Genomic DNA, 14776 nt, shown 5'->3' on the forward strand with positions numbered 1-14776 from the left:
GGGGGTATTTTAAGTTATATCTAGTCAGAGAAGAGTCTAGCTATATGACCAAGGTATCTGTAAATATATTTTTGAATCTGAGTCTTATTTCTGGGAGCACGGCTCTGGGAGGAAGAACTAGGACCTAACATCAACAGAAACTAAAAAGGCCAGTGGAGTTATTCAGACTTGTGTAAAAAACTGGGACTGCAAATTCTTAGGTCTAAACTTCTCCCACCCAACAAAACATATGTCTGAAGCAATATGGAAGACACAGGGTAAAGACACAGAGTAAACCAATGTCTGAGTTGGAGTTTCAGTTGCTGTGAAAAACACCAGGACTGAAAGTAAGTGAGGAGGAAATGGTTTATTTCATGTTGCAAACCTCAGGCCACACTCCATTAATAAGGAATGTCAGGAAAGAAACTGAGGGCAGGAATCTGGACTCAGGAACTGATGCAGAGGCCATGGAGGAGTGCTGCTAACTGGATTACATCACATTTTCCTCAGTGTCCTTTTAATCTCTGAGCTGAGTACGTTCAGTAGTAGTTCACGGAAAAAATCTAGAGTTCCATCAAGGCACTTCAAAGTGGAGTTCTCTTTCATGGTTTGAATATTTTTTTCTCGTCGTTTTATTTCATTTTTCAAGTCACCACACTGCTCCTCAAGTCCTTCATGAGCTAGTTTTTCTAGTGCCTACCAAAGAGAGAGAGTCCATTTCTCAGAATATCCATTACTGGCATTTCATATTAACAGCTTTAGCAGGTAAGCATATGTTTCCACCATCTTATAAAAAATAGAATTTGAAGAGTTTGTCCAAACCTCAAATTTTCACCTGAAGAGTAAGAGTAGCTATGGTAGATATGAGTTTATAATTCTCTCCTTGGGATGAAGGAGGCTTGGGGTGATGACTGCCCTGAGAAACGTAGAGTAAGTTACAACATTGGGGTGTGGGGCTGAGGGTTTAAGTCACATTCAGTCTCAGCTTCACTGAGCTGAGCCAACCCCATCTGTCTAACAAATGGTGGTAACTAACTGTTGCCCCTGAGAGTGGAGCTGCCCGGCTCTGAGATGAGAGAAAGACTGCACTTGTATTTTACTCTAGTTCAGTAGAATACAGCCACCATCTCTGGAAACATACAGTGTAGGATTCAGAACTTTAGATTGGTACCCTGATTAATGTGATCATTTCCAACTGATATCATTGACTGTTGTGCTAAGAATTCTTGGAGTCATGGGCTGAGGTAGTTTTCAAGTGAAGTAGAAGAAGGCTACTCCAAAGCAAACAAGTTTTATGGGGGATGATTTTTTTCACTCCCACATTCTTCACTTTACTAACACTACAGGAGGTATTATGTCTTTAGAATTAAGGGATTCACCAGGGTAGAGGTGAATTTGAGGTTTTCATAGTCACATGTAATTGGGTTCTCTCCGGGATCATGATTTCCTTGCCATACTGTTCCTTCCAGGGGAGCCATGGTCTGTCATATACTTCCACTCCATCAAGACTCACCTTCATCTTGAGGTCCAGAACCCTCTCCTGCTCTCTCAGATGGTTCTCCCTTTCCATCAGTATTTTCTCCTGCATCTGGGCCATGGATTCTGAGACACTTCTCTTTAGAGCCTCCATCTTTTCCTCAGTCTCCTTTTGCTGCTGCATCATTAACTCCAGCTCCTTCTCAGCTGCCTCCTTCTTCGCCAGTTCAGCTGTCTCAAAAGGGTTTTAGAGAAGAAGAAAGGACATTCAGAACTGAGAGTTACCGTCTTGATCTCAGAAATAAAGCTGATTTCCACATGAAAACCTCTGCCACTTCACATATCCGTGCAAAGACGCCCTATGTGATGGAAATGCACTGACTGGACAGACATGAAAAAACCAGCCCAAATGATAGTTTTAAGATCTAGAAGAGGATGCCCAAGGGAGCTCCTTGTCTGGTGCATCTTCCTATCCCTCAGTCATGGGGATCTACAGGAAGTCTTGGAGAGTTGAGCCCTCCTATGTACCTGCCATGGCTTTCTGACTTTCAGTGAGGGCTTTATCTGACTGCAAGATGGACTCCTCCACAGAGATCTGTGACTTCAGGAAGTTCTGGAAGACCTCACTTGCCTGGGTATGAAAAGAGAGAAAGCCTTAGGCAGCAAGAATGAGTTCTTTTGATGAAAGAATTATCATTCTATGAAATTAGTACCCTGTCTGCAATATTTGAATCCTGCTTTAGCTCCCATGTCAGTTATGTAATTCTTTGGCTTTAACAAACACTGTGCTATTTGCTGAGATTAAAAATACCCTCTGTAACATTTTCCTGTTGCTCTCCAGAAATGTCACACACTAGCCACTCCAGGTAACACTCCCATCCAAAGTTGTTTGCAGTTCCACAACTACATATGAGGTAGGTAGACTTAGGGATACATCAGTAGTCTGGGACCTTATTTGATTTAGGCTTTATATCCCTCCCCTTCTTGTAATGATGCCCTTACCATCCTGATTCCTTTACCTGCATGTAACATGCACACATACTCCTCTTCAAACAAGGCACACAGCACCTCAAACCCTTCTGTTGTCTTTCTGCACTGACTACACATACACTCCTCTCTGAATGATAGTGTACGTGCTTTCACCCCCTACGTCATCATGACAGATTCTATTCAACTGTATCACCTATGTATGCACCCAATAGAATAGAAAGGCCAGTCTGGGTTCAAGTTGCTTTTAGTGCATGCATAGTGTTGTCTGGCAAACTTTGTCCTTCAATTGAAATTTTATGAAGAACACCCACATTTAGCATCTTATACCAATGCACAATTGAGCGTGCATATGATGAAATCAGATGAGTTGTGAATGAGAAGGGGGCTGAGCATTAAAGCAATTGAGTGCATGACTTAATCTTTCCTCCAGAGTAGAGAGCCACACAAACTATGGCCATAGTAACTGCCTCTGACTTCTTTTAGATCTACTCAATATAACCCAGGATGAGACTTGGATCATTTGAATATTCTCACTTATGTGGTCACTGTGGATATGGCTTGTATACTCCTTTCTCATCTCTATGATTGCCTCACTATGAATGAAGCTGCCCTGCTCCTTTGGCAAGTCTGTGTGAGCTTCTCTGTTCATAATATCCCTCAACTGCACAATGGGGATATTGTTAACAATTCATTCATCCTGACCCTGAGTTTTAAACTGATATTCCAATGAGGAAAATAATACTAACTCAATTTAGGAAATGAGCTCTCAATATGTTAGCATCACACTCATTACCATCATAATGACCACCACCACCTCTACCACCACCATCATCTCCACTGTTGCCTATACCTCTGTATGTTTGATAACTAGTTCATATTCAACAATCACACTCTATTTGTCCATATCATCTAAAATAATAAAAGTTTTTCCTATAATAATATGTATTCTTGGATAAAAATTTAACAGATTATTCAATAAATCAATGTTCTTTTTCTTTTGGATTTATGTTACAAATCTCACTTCCAGAGAAAACACATATTTAGAAGTTATTTAATATTATGGAATATTTTATGTATCTAAAGACTAGAATGGCCATGATATATTCACTCTACATTCTGTCCATAAAGCCTGTGTGCTCTTATAAAGCAAGAGTAGCAGTTCTAGCTCTAGCTGTGCCCTCACTGCATAACCACACCTGCCCTCATCCCTCACCTTCAGACCCTTCCTGGGCACTTGCTCATAGTTCTTCCGAATCTTCTCCCTGGCCTCTAGGTAGAGACTGTGGCCCCCAGGAACAGAGAAAACTCCATGTAAAAGGTTCTCCCTTAGGGACTCTGAGAGCTTGTCCAGCTCAGCTTGGCAGTGACTGAGAGATGTTGCTTCATTCTGTTCAATGAAAGTTTCCTTCTTTTCCTCTATGGTGACCTGCCAAGTGAGTAGGGGAAGATAAATTAAGTAGGCTGTTAGAAGAAAGGTGCCACTGTGGTTGTTCCAGACAAAGCAATGTGATAGTCACAGAATGGACTGGGACAGGATGAATAGGGAATTGGATTATCTCTCTGTGGTCAGTGTGAGTGACTTCTGTAAACCTGTTAATTACTTGGGTCTCAGTTCAATAGCTATGTGAGTGAAGTGAGTGGGCTTGAAATCTGTGTTCTTCTTCATGTGCTAGGATGGAGGGGGTTCCATAAATCAATGGGTGCAAAGTTCAACCAGGAAGGGACACAGCTTCTTCAGGAGAATGTATTTTCGTGTGGGCCAAGATATCTGTACAGAAAATCCACCTGTCAGTCCTGAGTAGGTTTGTTACAAACAGAGTAGTGAGTGCTTCAAAAAGTGAAGACTGTGAAGTTAAAGGATGAAGATTCTAAGGTGGATACTTTTGAACTACAAAGGAACTGTTTTCTTCAGGATGAATTAATGCATTCTTGTCACTTGTAAGATGTTGATACAAAGATTGAAAGACAAACTTTCAGTGACAAGGTCTTTGGTCATTAGAATTAGGAGGAATCCGGGGTTTCTTTCCTTGGTGTTTTTGTACCATACTGTCACATTTTACAGTAGTTCTCAACCTTCCTAATTCTGTGATTCTTTCATACAGTCCCTCATGTTATGCTGATCCCAAACATAAAGGTGTTTTTTGTTGCTGCTTCAAAATGTAATTTTGATATTGTTATGAATAGTAATATAAATATCTGATATGCAGGATTCCTGTTATGAAGCCCCCATCAAAGAGTTGTTCATCCTGCAAAGGAGTCATAATGAATAGGTTGAGAACCACAGCCATAAAATGATAGATACTCATTGTCTTGTAATGTCGGACTGACCCTTAAGACATGGAGCTTATTTAATTACATGCTCATTTAGATCAATGTACTATGATTGATTATAGAAAAGGGAAGCCAGAGGGATTTGAAACAGGGAATGATAAAATAGAGCCTTTATATTCGAATATCGAAGGAGATCTTAGAGCCTCTAAGTGAAACCTAAGCCTACTTGACTAATTGCTTTAACTTGGTGAATAGAAACCCACGTGGCTTGTGCTGTATCTCAGCATCCTGACCCAATAGATGTACATTGGTTGCAGTTGCTGCTGAAAGTCAAGTGGCATATTTTAACTCTTTAACCTCTTCCCCTTTCCTGGGTTAAACCTAAGAAACCTGGTTTCTTCCATGACAAGAAGGACAGAGCATGAGATCAAAATGCTAGGTCAAAGTCACATGAGAGAAGGGCAGGGACCAGTAAAGATAAGTCTTATGGCACATCACCAGAAGCTGCTTCTGGAACTCCAGCTGGTCATCCTTGAAGGAGTGCTCCATGAAGACAGCAATGGCTTCCTTCTCACAGGCTGCATGCACATCCAGCAGCTCCTGGAGCGTGTCTGTGGGGAGTCTCACTCGCTGGGCCATCTGCTCACTGTAGTGCTCAGCTGCCTTCTGCACAGCTGCTGAGTTCATAAGCTGGGCCAGGGTTGTCACTGCATTCTCCAGACAAGGAACAGTCCCACTACTGATGGCATCCAAGTAGGTCTGCACTAGAATTCCCAGTCCTGGTGAGACATGAAAGTCAGAATTCCCATTCCTATTTTATAAGGTTTTATGGCCTGAATTCTTCAAAGGTATATTATACTGGAGATGATCTTTTTTCTTCTCTTTATCATCCTCTTTGTCCATGTACATCTTATTTCTATAAATCCTCCTTCACATAATATCACAATCGTCTTTCTTGTTCATTTTGTCTTTTTGTTGTTCGTTAATTCATTACATTAGAAATGAATTGATGATTAAGGCATTATATTCAGATGTTCTTGAAAGAACACTTTGCTTGGGTGGTCTATCTTGTACAATGAATGCTTTAATTTGTTAACATCCTTTAAAAATGGACCCCATGTATCAGAATGTCTAGAATTTCAGGTTAATGTATAAATAGCTTGAAGGGACAGAAAGTAGGAAGAGACCAGAGTGTGATCTTCAACAGATGGGATTATTTTTATTAGGATGCACAGTGAGGTGCAACATCTTTGCAGAGGGAAACTGAGGAAGCTCCTAGGGGAAGAAGCTACCTGTGCCACTTTATAGGGGCATGGTGAGGGCCTTGGAATGAGGAAAGAGTTCTCTCTAGCAGTCTCCTCTTTCTGGAATTGTTTGCCCAAGGTGAGACAGACTCCCTTGAGAGACAGGTTGCATCTACCAACAACCCTTTCTTCACTAACCAATAAAACTGAGCAAGGTCACCTGTAACTTCCTAGGAATCCTGCTTTACCTCATAGGCCCTCTATCAGGACCCACTATAGACTCTGATACCACTGGGGTCTAGTTTTTACACACCCAGCTCTGGACAGAGAGTGACTCTACATTTTACTCTAAAGTAGTCACTGAATTCACATAGCACTCATGACCTCCTGTCAGTGGGACTCATTTCCCACTGACACAAATTAACAAAATACCTCTGATTGATTTTTGTTATCAGTAACCAAAGCAAGGTTTCTACATGCATTATAGGCAATTGGAGGCAACTGAGCTCCAATTGCAGGGCCCTTCAGCTCTGTTTTGTATATATTTGTTGATTTAATTGATTTTTCTTGCTAGGTAACTGGTATTTGTGGTTCTGGGTATTGAAACAGGTCTTTGCCTATTCTAAGCACAAGCACTACCTCAGAACATTTACATTAGCAAGATGTTAAGGTGATTTGCCTGCCCACCAATTGCTAAAATCTCCCTTTTATATAAAATAAGGCTGGGTTTACTGAATATGGATTCAGTTAATCTTAAGAACCTTAAAATACCATTTTATCTTCATTAGTATATGCTTTGTCTAGTCTTTCAATGCAGGCTCTGGTAGGGTTCAATTATCTGAGCATTATATAATACAATCCAAGTTAAATGGAGAGGGTTACTTAGTTTGATCAAGCTCAGTGCTGTCTGTCCATTATGGATTAAAATGAAGAACAAATTTTTATGCCTATGATTCCCATTATTATTATCACCAGTCATAATGGATAGCTACTGGACACTCAAAGTAACTACATGGACTGAACTTTTAAATTTATTTTAATTAAATTACATGTAATTAAATATATAATACATGTGGTTTTGATGCCAAATTGGATAGTTAAAATATCCAATACTAACTGCAGGTAAGTGCAAAAATATTGAGGATGAAGTCTCTATTCTTAGATCATTATAAGCTTTCCCTAGCCAAAGAGTTTTTACTTACAAAGATATTAAGTATTATCAGAAACCATCTGGAATTTAGCAATATTGTAAAAACTGGAGTTTAGTGGTTATTATATACCCCAAGAGCATCCTGTCTGAAGCAATCATAGAGAACCGAGTAGGAGACTTACGAGTTCCATTGACCTCAATGCCTCCTGGCAGAGTTTTAGTCTTAGAAAAGATGAAGATGAAGGAACAGAAGTCTGACGCCTGTCTCACAAAGTCAGAATCCAATTCATCCTCATGCAAACTCTCCAGGTAACAGAGCTTTTTCCATTCAGCAGGTGGATAGAAGACAAAGCATTTCTTCTTGGGGAAGAACTTTCGAATACAGACTCGGGGCAGGTTGTACTTTTTATCTTCTTCACTGATACCTGGAAATATAGATCACAATAATAGTGTGTTCTTGTGTAGCTTACAGATTCCTCTCCTAGTTTTTGGTGGTATGCATCTCCACATGACCATGAGGGAGATTTAAATAAGATTACAGCACAGATTAAATGCTTCTCTCTCTCTCTCTCTCTCTCTCTCTCTCTCTCTCTCTCTCTCTCTCTATCTATCTATATATATATATATATATATATATATATATATATATACATACCAGGGAACATATCAATAGAAACTGACATATCAAGACAGATACTAAACATGAATAACTTCTTAGAAAGCCTGAAAATTCAAAAGAGAAAAGCAAGTCTGAACCCCTGCATAAAGTGTAAATTCATGGGATTTCTTTCTCTGTTCTCCAGTCATGAGACCCTGTACCTTTCTTGAGCTTCAGGGAATACTCCAGGTACTCATCTGCAGTGAGGCTTCGTCCATCTGCTTCAAGTCTTAGGATCACATCCCTCAGAGTCCACACAAAGTCAGGGAAGAAGCTCATAAACTCAGCTGAGTCTTCCACCCCATCATGCAGTTCAGATGAGGATCTTGCTCGGATCCGATCTGTGAGCTCTGTCACATAGCTGAGCAGCTAAGGAGAAGTGGTGAATGAACAGTGTCCCCGGTCACCTCCTCTATCCCTACAAATGTTCTGACTCAAGTGTGAATTGATTAGTGAGTACATAGGCTCTCGCCTTGCACTGGGACTGTTATGTCTCCTATCTGCCAACACACACTCTGCAGAATTCCTAGAATGAGATGTTCTCCATCAGAAAGGATACTGCAGCTGGTCCATGGCCTGCTGGTTGATCACTCCCATGCTGTTGTAGACAAAAGTGCTGCTTAGAAGGACAGCCAGGGCAAAGATCCAGCAGTCATTCTGGTTGTCACCCTGGAAGTCAGAAAACTCCTTTCTAGATTGAACATGTTCAGGATGTTTTGGTTTGGTTTGATTTATTTGTTTTTAGAGTAAACTAGTACTATGGCTTGCTAGAAAAAGCAAACTGCAAACTATATTCTCATTAGTAGAACTGAGAGGATGACTTGTTTCTAGTTAGTGTCACTAGTTTGAATTGACTCATACTTTCTCATCAGACTAGGTCCTTTATGTCCACTAGTGGGTAATTTCAATAACAGATTGATGGAGATTCCAAGTTCTTACTGGGAATCACAAAGCTTCCCTTCATGTAAGGTTTAATTGCCTTATATAACAATAGTAATACTTAAAAATGTGAGAAACTATTACATATATAAGGCTTTAAATATAACTCACTTTTAAATTGAATTGTTCGGGGGATATTTATTTCCCTTACCCTTGTCCCTATCTTGCCAATCTTCCTCTTCAGTCGTCCCCTTTTTACATAGATGGAGTATGTGAGTGTATGTTTCCCAGTGTTTAATTTGGCTTGTTTGCAGTATTATGGATGTGGAATAGTTTAGTCATGCATGGCCACCTTATTCCTGACTACATGGCATTGCTAATCTTGCTAAATGCTCAATGCTACAAGTCACATAAAGACCTATCACATTCATTTTTCTCAATATCTGAGGTACACCTAACTTCTGAAACCACAGAATCTGTAAGAGGAAGAACTATTTGTTACACTTGATTCCTCAGTACTTCAGTACTTCAGCCCCTAAGCACCACCTTCTGTGGAGAAATACTCAAGAGAATGATTCTACTGACAGCATCGTTAAGCATCTGGGTTATCTGGATTGCCTCACTTAATGATGACAGCCCTGTTCCCTGATGCTAATAGACCCATATCACTCAGGCTTCTGACTATTTTCTTCCACATTAGTTACCAAATTTCTCTCCAGTAGATAGAAACAAAAAACACATTGCAATTAAGAGTGAGCTCCTAAGTATTCCAGAGACCATTCAGACTTAAGGAGCTTAATCCAAAACAGCACTCTCCCTTCTTACTTTCTCCACATCCCCCAGGCCCTCCGTGTCAAGCAGAACTAGGGTGTGGTCAGGCTTCTGGGGATGAGGCACACAGCACATCCAGATGCCCTTGGTGTGAGACTGCACAGTGGAGCCGAGGGAGAAGCCTGCAAAGGGCAGAGGATGGACAAAGGTAGAGATTTTCTAGCAGGATTTTCTGGAAATGGAAATAAGAGTTAATGTTAATCAAGGTTTAAAACATGATGTCATCACAGCCAGGGTCCGTGTACATAGGTGAGGTTGTAAAAAACTAAGAACAAAAATAATAATTAATAAAAAAGGAAAACAATGAAAAAGATAAGTGGAATATTCCATTTGCTTTGGAGGTTTTCTGTCATCTCTGTGCTCATGAGTCCCTCACTGTTGATTCATGAATTACTAAATAATTGGTGACTTTGAAATGTGTGTGTAATAATATTCTCTATTCTCTACTTGTTTATTCTGCAAAGCAGAAAGACATTACACTTTCTAAATAGGTAATTAAGATAAACCAATGAAATGATGTTTGACTTAAGGAGAAGCACATAAAACTGATTTGGATTTTTTTTTTTTTTGCCATAGCCAACATATAAAGCTATTTAAGATAAATTAATCTTAAACATAATCTCTCTCTCTCTTTTCACTATAGATTAACAATTACTTTTGAGTATCCATCCTCATCTTGAATTCTAATTTCCTGTGCTGAAACTGAAAGTGAGGGTGGATTCATGGGACCCAACACAGCTATGTTTCTGGCACTCACCTGTTTTCTTCCCAGCCAGCTTATTCATCAGGTAGGATTTGCCTGTGCGGTAGAGGCCCACAATGGCCACCACCACTACAGGCTGTGTAATGGCTGACAGGACCTCCAGGGCCTTCTGATTGGCTCTCAGTTGTCCTTTCACATTCTCAATGAGGCACAAAGGGACTTCTGATTCCATGTCCACTGGGATTCTTTGACTACAGAATAAGAAATGGGATTAATGTGAATTCTAGGCTTCTATTTGAGCAAGCCCTTTCAGCAGACAGGCCACTTACAGAATGCTATGAGATTCACCATGCAACAAGCTGTGCACCAGAAAGATAGTAAGAAGTATATTTGTATAATGTTATAATGTCATATGATACTCCAAAGTAGTCAAGAGGTAAATATTTTCATGAAAATGCTTTGTCTTCATTAAAGAATTCTAATGACCAAAAATGTTCAGGTAATTTATGATAAAAAAGAAATTTTTCTTTCATTTTTCTCACTGAACAGTTTACAATAACCATTAAGCATAAAGTAGAATATCTTTTAGAGGAACTCTTTATCTACTATTTATCTATGGCAACTATTTCTATATGTATATAAAATATATGTGTTTGTTCCTTCATTAAACTCACTTTTGTTATTTTTAATTTTACATGTATGGGTGTTTTGTCTGCATGTCTCATGGGATATCACTTCTGTGTGTGATGGCAACAGGCCAGAAGGCATCAGATCCTCTGGAACTGGAGTTACATGTGGTATGGTTGACAGGAAGGTCTTATTGAGACATGAGTGTGAGAGTACAGCCAGAGGCATCTGGGAGAGTACAGAGCAGGGAGAGAATGCAGTAGAATAAATCAGGCCATGAGGGGAATGTGGAAATGGAGAGACTAGGAGAGGAGGGAGAGAGAGAGAGAGAGAGAGAGAGAGAAAAGAGAGCCAAAAGAGGAGACCACCAGACCCTGGGAGAGGAGGAAGATAGAAGAGACAAAGAGGACCAAGGAAAACAGAGTCAATAGAGAGGGAGCCAGGAGTGTGCATGGCTGAAATGACAGTGTTATATTGGAATGAGAAGCTTGGGGAAGGAAAGCTAGAGAAGGTTAAAGTAGAGGGCAGGGTGAGAGGGGAGCTAAACTTAGAGGGAGCTTGGAGGCCAGTAGATACTTGGGATTGTGCCACCATGGTTGGCCATTTGTCAGTATTTTTTGCACCTGACACCTCCCTCCTCTCTCCTGAGTTTCAGTTTCCTTTTCTCAGTCAGGGGGCTGTTTCCCAGCATCTGGCTTTACTATTTTTAATCTTGTTATTGAAAGAACATATTCAAGGTCCTTTCATTTTCTTACCTGCAGTTTGGATGAACTAAGCAAATTCCCCCCATGACAATGAAATCCATGTCCCCTAAAACACTGCAAGCTCTAAGAAAGACAATCTGAAGACATTTCCAACTTTCTGCTGTAGTCAAACATCTACAAACAGAAACTCTGAGGACACAGCTAGGTAATACTGCACTCCATCTCAGCATGACCTCAATATGGCTTTTGTCATTTTTGACAAGGAATGAGCTGAGCCTTGTGCCTACCTGCATGGGCCTCACCATCCTCACTCTCAAACCCAGGTGTCTTCTGAGTGGGCAAGAAAGCAATCTCTTTATTTATTATTTATTTTGCATTTTAAAAATAAATTAGTATTTATTATTCAGTTTCCACATGGAGTTTCTCTGTTTCATATGAAAAAAATCCCACTAGAAAAGGTTGATTTGTCTACTTCTCTGAAAACAAGAGACTCATAATCATATATACTCTCACATCTAGAATCAGAAACACCCTGCTTTGACATAATAGGAGAAATGGCTAACTATAATCATCCCCAGAGGAACACTCCTCCACTGCTGATAGGGTTGCAAGCTGGTACTACCACTCTGGAAGTCAATCTGGTGGTTCCTCAAAAAACTGTAAATGATACTTCCAGCGGACCCCACTATACCACTCCTGGGCATATACCCAGAGGATTCCCCAGCATGTAATAAGGATACATGCTCCACTACATTCATAGCAGCCCTATTTATAATAGCCAGAAGCTGGAAAGAACCCAGATGTCCCTCAATGGAGGAATGGATACAGAAAGTGTGGTATATATACACAATGGAGTACTAATCGGCCATTAGAAACAACAAATTCATGAAATTCTTAGACAAATGGATGGAACTGGAGAACATCATCCTAAGTGAGGTAACCCAGTCTCAAAAGAACTCTCATGGTATGCACTCACTGATAAATGGATATTAGTCTAGAATCTTGGAATACCCAAGACACAATGTACATATCAAATGATGCCCAAGAAGAAGGAAGGAGTGGCCACCGGTCCTGGAAAAGCTCAATGTGGCAATGTTAGGGAATACCAGGACAGGAAAGTGGGAAGGGATGGATTGGGGAACAGGGGGAAGGAAGAGAGAACTTTCAGGGAGGGGAGATCCAGGAAAGGGAAACTCACTTGAAATGTAAATAAAGAATATATCAAAAAATTAATTAATTAATTAATTAATTAATTAAAAATGAAAAACAACAACAACAAAATCATCCCCACACAAAGAATCAGAAGTCAAACCAGGATGTCACTGTCACCCATTATTTTAGGAGTGCAGTTTCCTTGGTCTTAGGGGTCTTACCTATAGACTTATGGGGCTGTCTTTTGAGTCGAGTACCCTGCATTGATAAGAAGGTGAGAAGTTCTTACCTGCTTTTCTTCTCCACTGAGAAGGAGGACTTCCACTACTGAGAGGGAGGACTTCCACCACTGCCTGTCTCTTCCTGCTCTTCCTTTAGCTCTGAAGTCTTTCAGAGATCTGAATCGCAGATGGAAAAACGTTACGTGCTGCTTTCTCGTTGGAACTAAAAATATCTAGAGCCTCTGATGAATAGCCATAAAAAAAATCTTGCTGGGAATGTTTCCAGGAAACTGAGCATCCAAACAAGATAACATGACCCAAACAGTTTCAGTTTTGAAAGCGACTTCAGAAAGTGAAGTTTTGTATGTGTCTGAGATGGCTTGATCTAACATTCTTAAAGTGAACTCTCAAAACTTCAGGTGGCTGGGTAACATGCAGTTAGACATGTAGTAAGAGTGTCAAAGCCCAGTCATACACACAGCATTGAACCCTGTCCCCTGGCACTTAACTACCTACTACATTCTTGGGAGATGCTCCTGGTAGAATACAATTGTTCTAGCTCAATGCATGACAAACATTTTCTTGTGATTTTATGGAAATTGAGGCACAGAAAGAAAATAACATTCTGTTTGTGTCAGGAAATTATGTCTGGATACTCAGTTTTCTGGCAAGTCTCTGTCTCTGTTTCTCTGTTTCTCTGTCTGTCTGTCTCTCTCTCTCTCTCTCTCTCTCTCTCTCTCTCTCTCCCTTTCTATCTCTTTCTGTTTCTGTCCTATTTATCCTTCAACTCTTCCTTTCCTCATTCCCTTTGTGGTTCAAATTTAAAAGTAATGAGTAAAAGAGAAAATTTGGAAGTGCATGTATATCCAAAAACACAAATCCTGATTTGATCACTTATTTCTTAGCTCCTTTGATCTTTTCTTTCTAATTATAGTCCTTGATTGTTTTCTTGACACATTTTTTTCCTACTCTTGCTAACAAATACAGCCCATACAATGTTCTTTCACGTTTGGGATTACAATGTAATCACATGATTTCTCCGTTCCCTTCCCTCTCTCCAAGCCTTCCCATATACTATTCCTCACCCTCCTTAAATTTCCTGTTCTTGCCATGTGATGGTGGTGTACACCATTAATCCCATCACCTGGGAAATGAAAGCAGGCAGATGTCTGTAAGTCTGAGGACAGCCTGGTCTGCAGAGGTACTTCCAAGACAGCCACACCTACACAAAAAACCAAACCAAGGGTTCTCTCATGACCCCCCCCCCCAGAAGGGTCGCTGCAGTTCTTGTGTTGGCAGCTAGGTAGTGCAGCTCCATGACAGATCTGCGGGTCGTCACACACCATGCTGCCAAGATGCCCAAGGAGAAGGTTAGTGATGATGGAGCATAGGTGGAGGCCAAGCCCACCGCTGCCAAGGTAGATGCGAAGCCCAAAAAGTCCTGGTGAAGGGTAAAGCATCAGACAAAAAAGTAAGGATTTAAGGGAGGAGGGAAGCAGAGGGCAAACAGGCTGACCAGCAAACTATAGATCTGTCTGCAGAAAAAGGAGAGACTGAAAACCAGAGTCCAGTCTCTGAAGAAGAGAAAGAAGCCAAGTCAGTCTAAGCGTCCATCACGTCTGTCAGGGGTTCCTGCCTCCTCCCTTCCTGTACAATCCAGAGGAATACTTTTATAAACTATTATGTAAATGTGAGTTTTTTAGTAGCTCTAGAAACATTTTTAAAAGGTGATGGAATCCCACCTCACCTCATGTTTTTTTAGTGTAAATGGGTTTTTCAAGGGGTTAAATCATTTGCTGGTTGTTTATTCTTGTGGTACAAAATTGTCCAGAAAATAGTAAGAAAATGAATCAGAAGAGGCTGTGACTGTCTAGGGGGTCACCATAACATT

The 14776-nt window shown here is 40.4% G+C and overlaps 1 protein-coding gene across 1 annotated transcript; it reads right to left on the minus strand.

Moving 5' to 3' along the window:
• Nucleotides 1-327: 327 nt before the first annotated feature.
• LOC127682620 (guanylate-binding protein 4-like) lies at nt 328-13147 on the minus strand. The gene is made up of 11 exons (XM_052179101.1): nt 12954-13147; nt 10236-10432; nt 9473-9600; nt 8328-8437; nt 7930-8129; nt 7293-7535; nt 5215-5495; nt 3659-3871; nt 1984-2086; nt 1493-1686; nt 328-675 (listed from the first exon to the last, which is right to left on the minus strand). Exons 2-11 carry the CDS (start codon nt 10411-10413, stop codon nt 475-477), a joined length of 1851 nt encoding a protein of 616 aa, XP_052035061.1. The 5' UTR covers nt 10414-10432; nt 12954-13147; the 3' UTR covers nt 328-474.
• Between the last annotated feature and the right edge of the window lie 1629 nt (nt 13148-14776).

This window comes from Apodemus sylvaticus, chromosome 4 (genome assembly GCF_947179515.1).
Source record: "Apodemus sylvaticus chromosome 4, mApoSyl1.1, whole genome shotgun sequence".
Taxonomy (NCBI): domain Eukaryota; kingdom Metazoa; phylum Chordata; class Mammalia; order Rodentia; family Muridae; genus Apodemus; species Apodemus sylvaticus.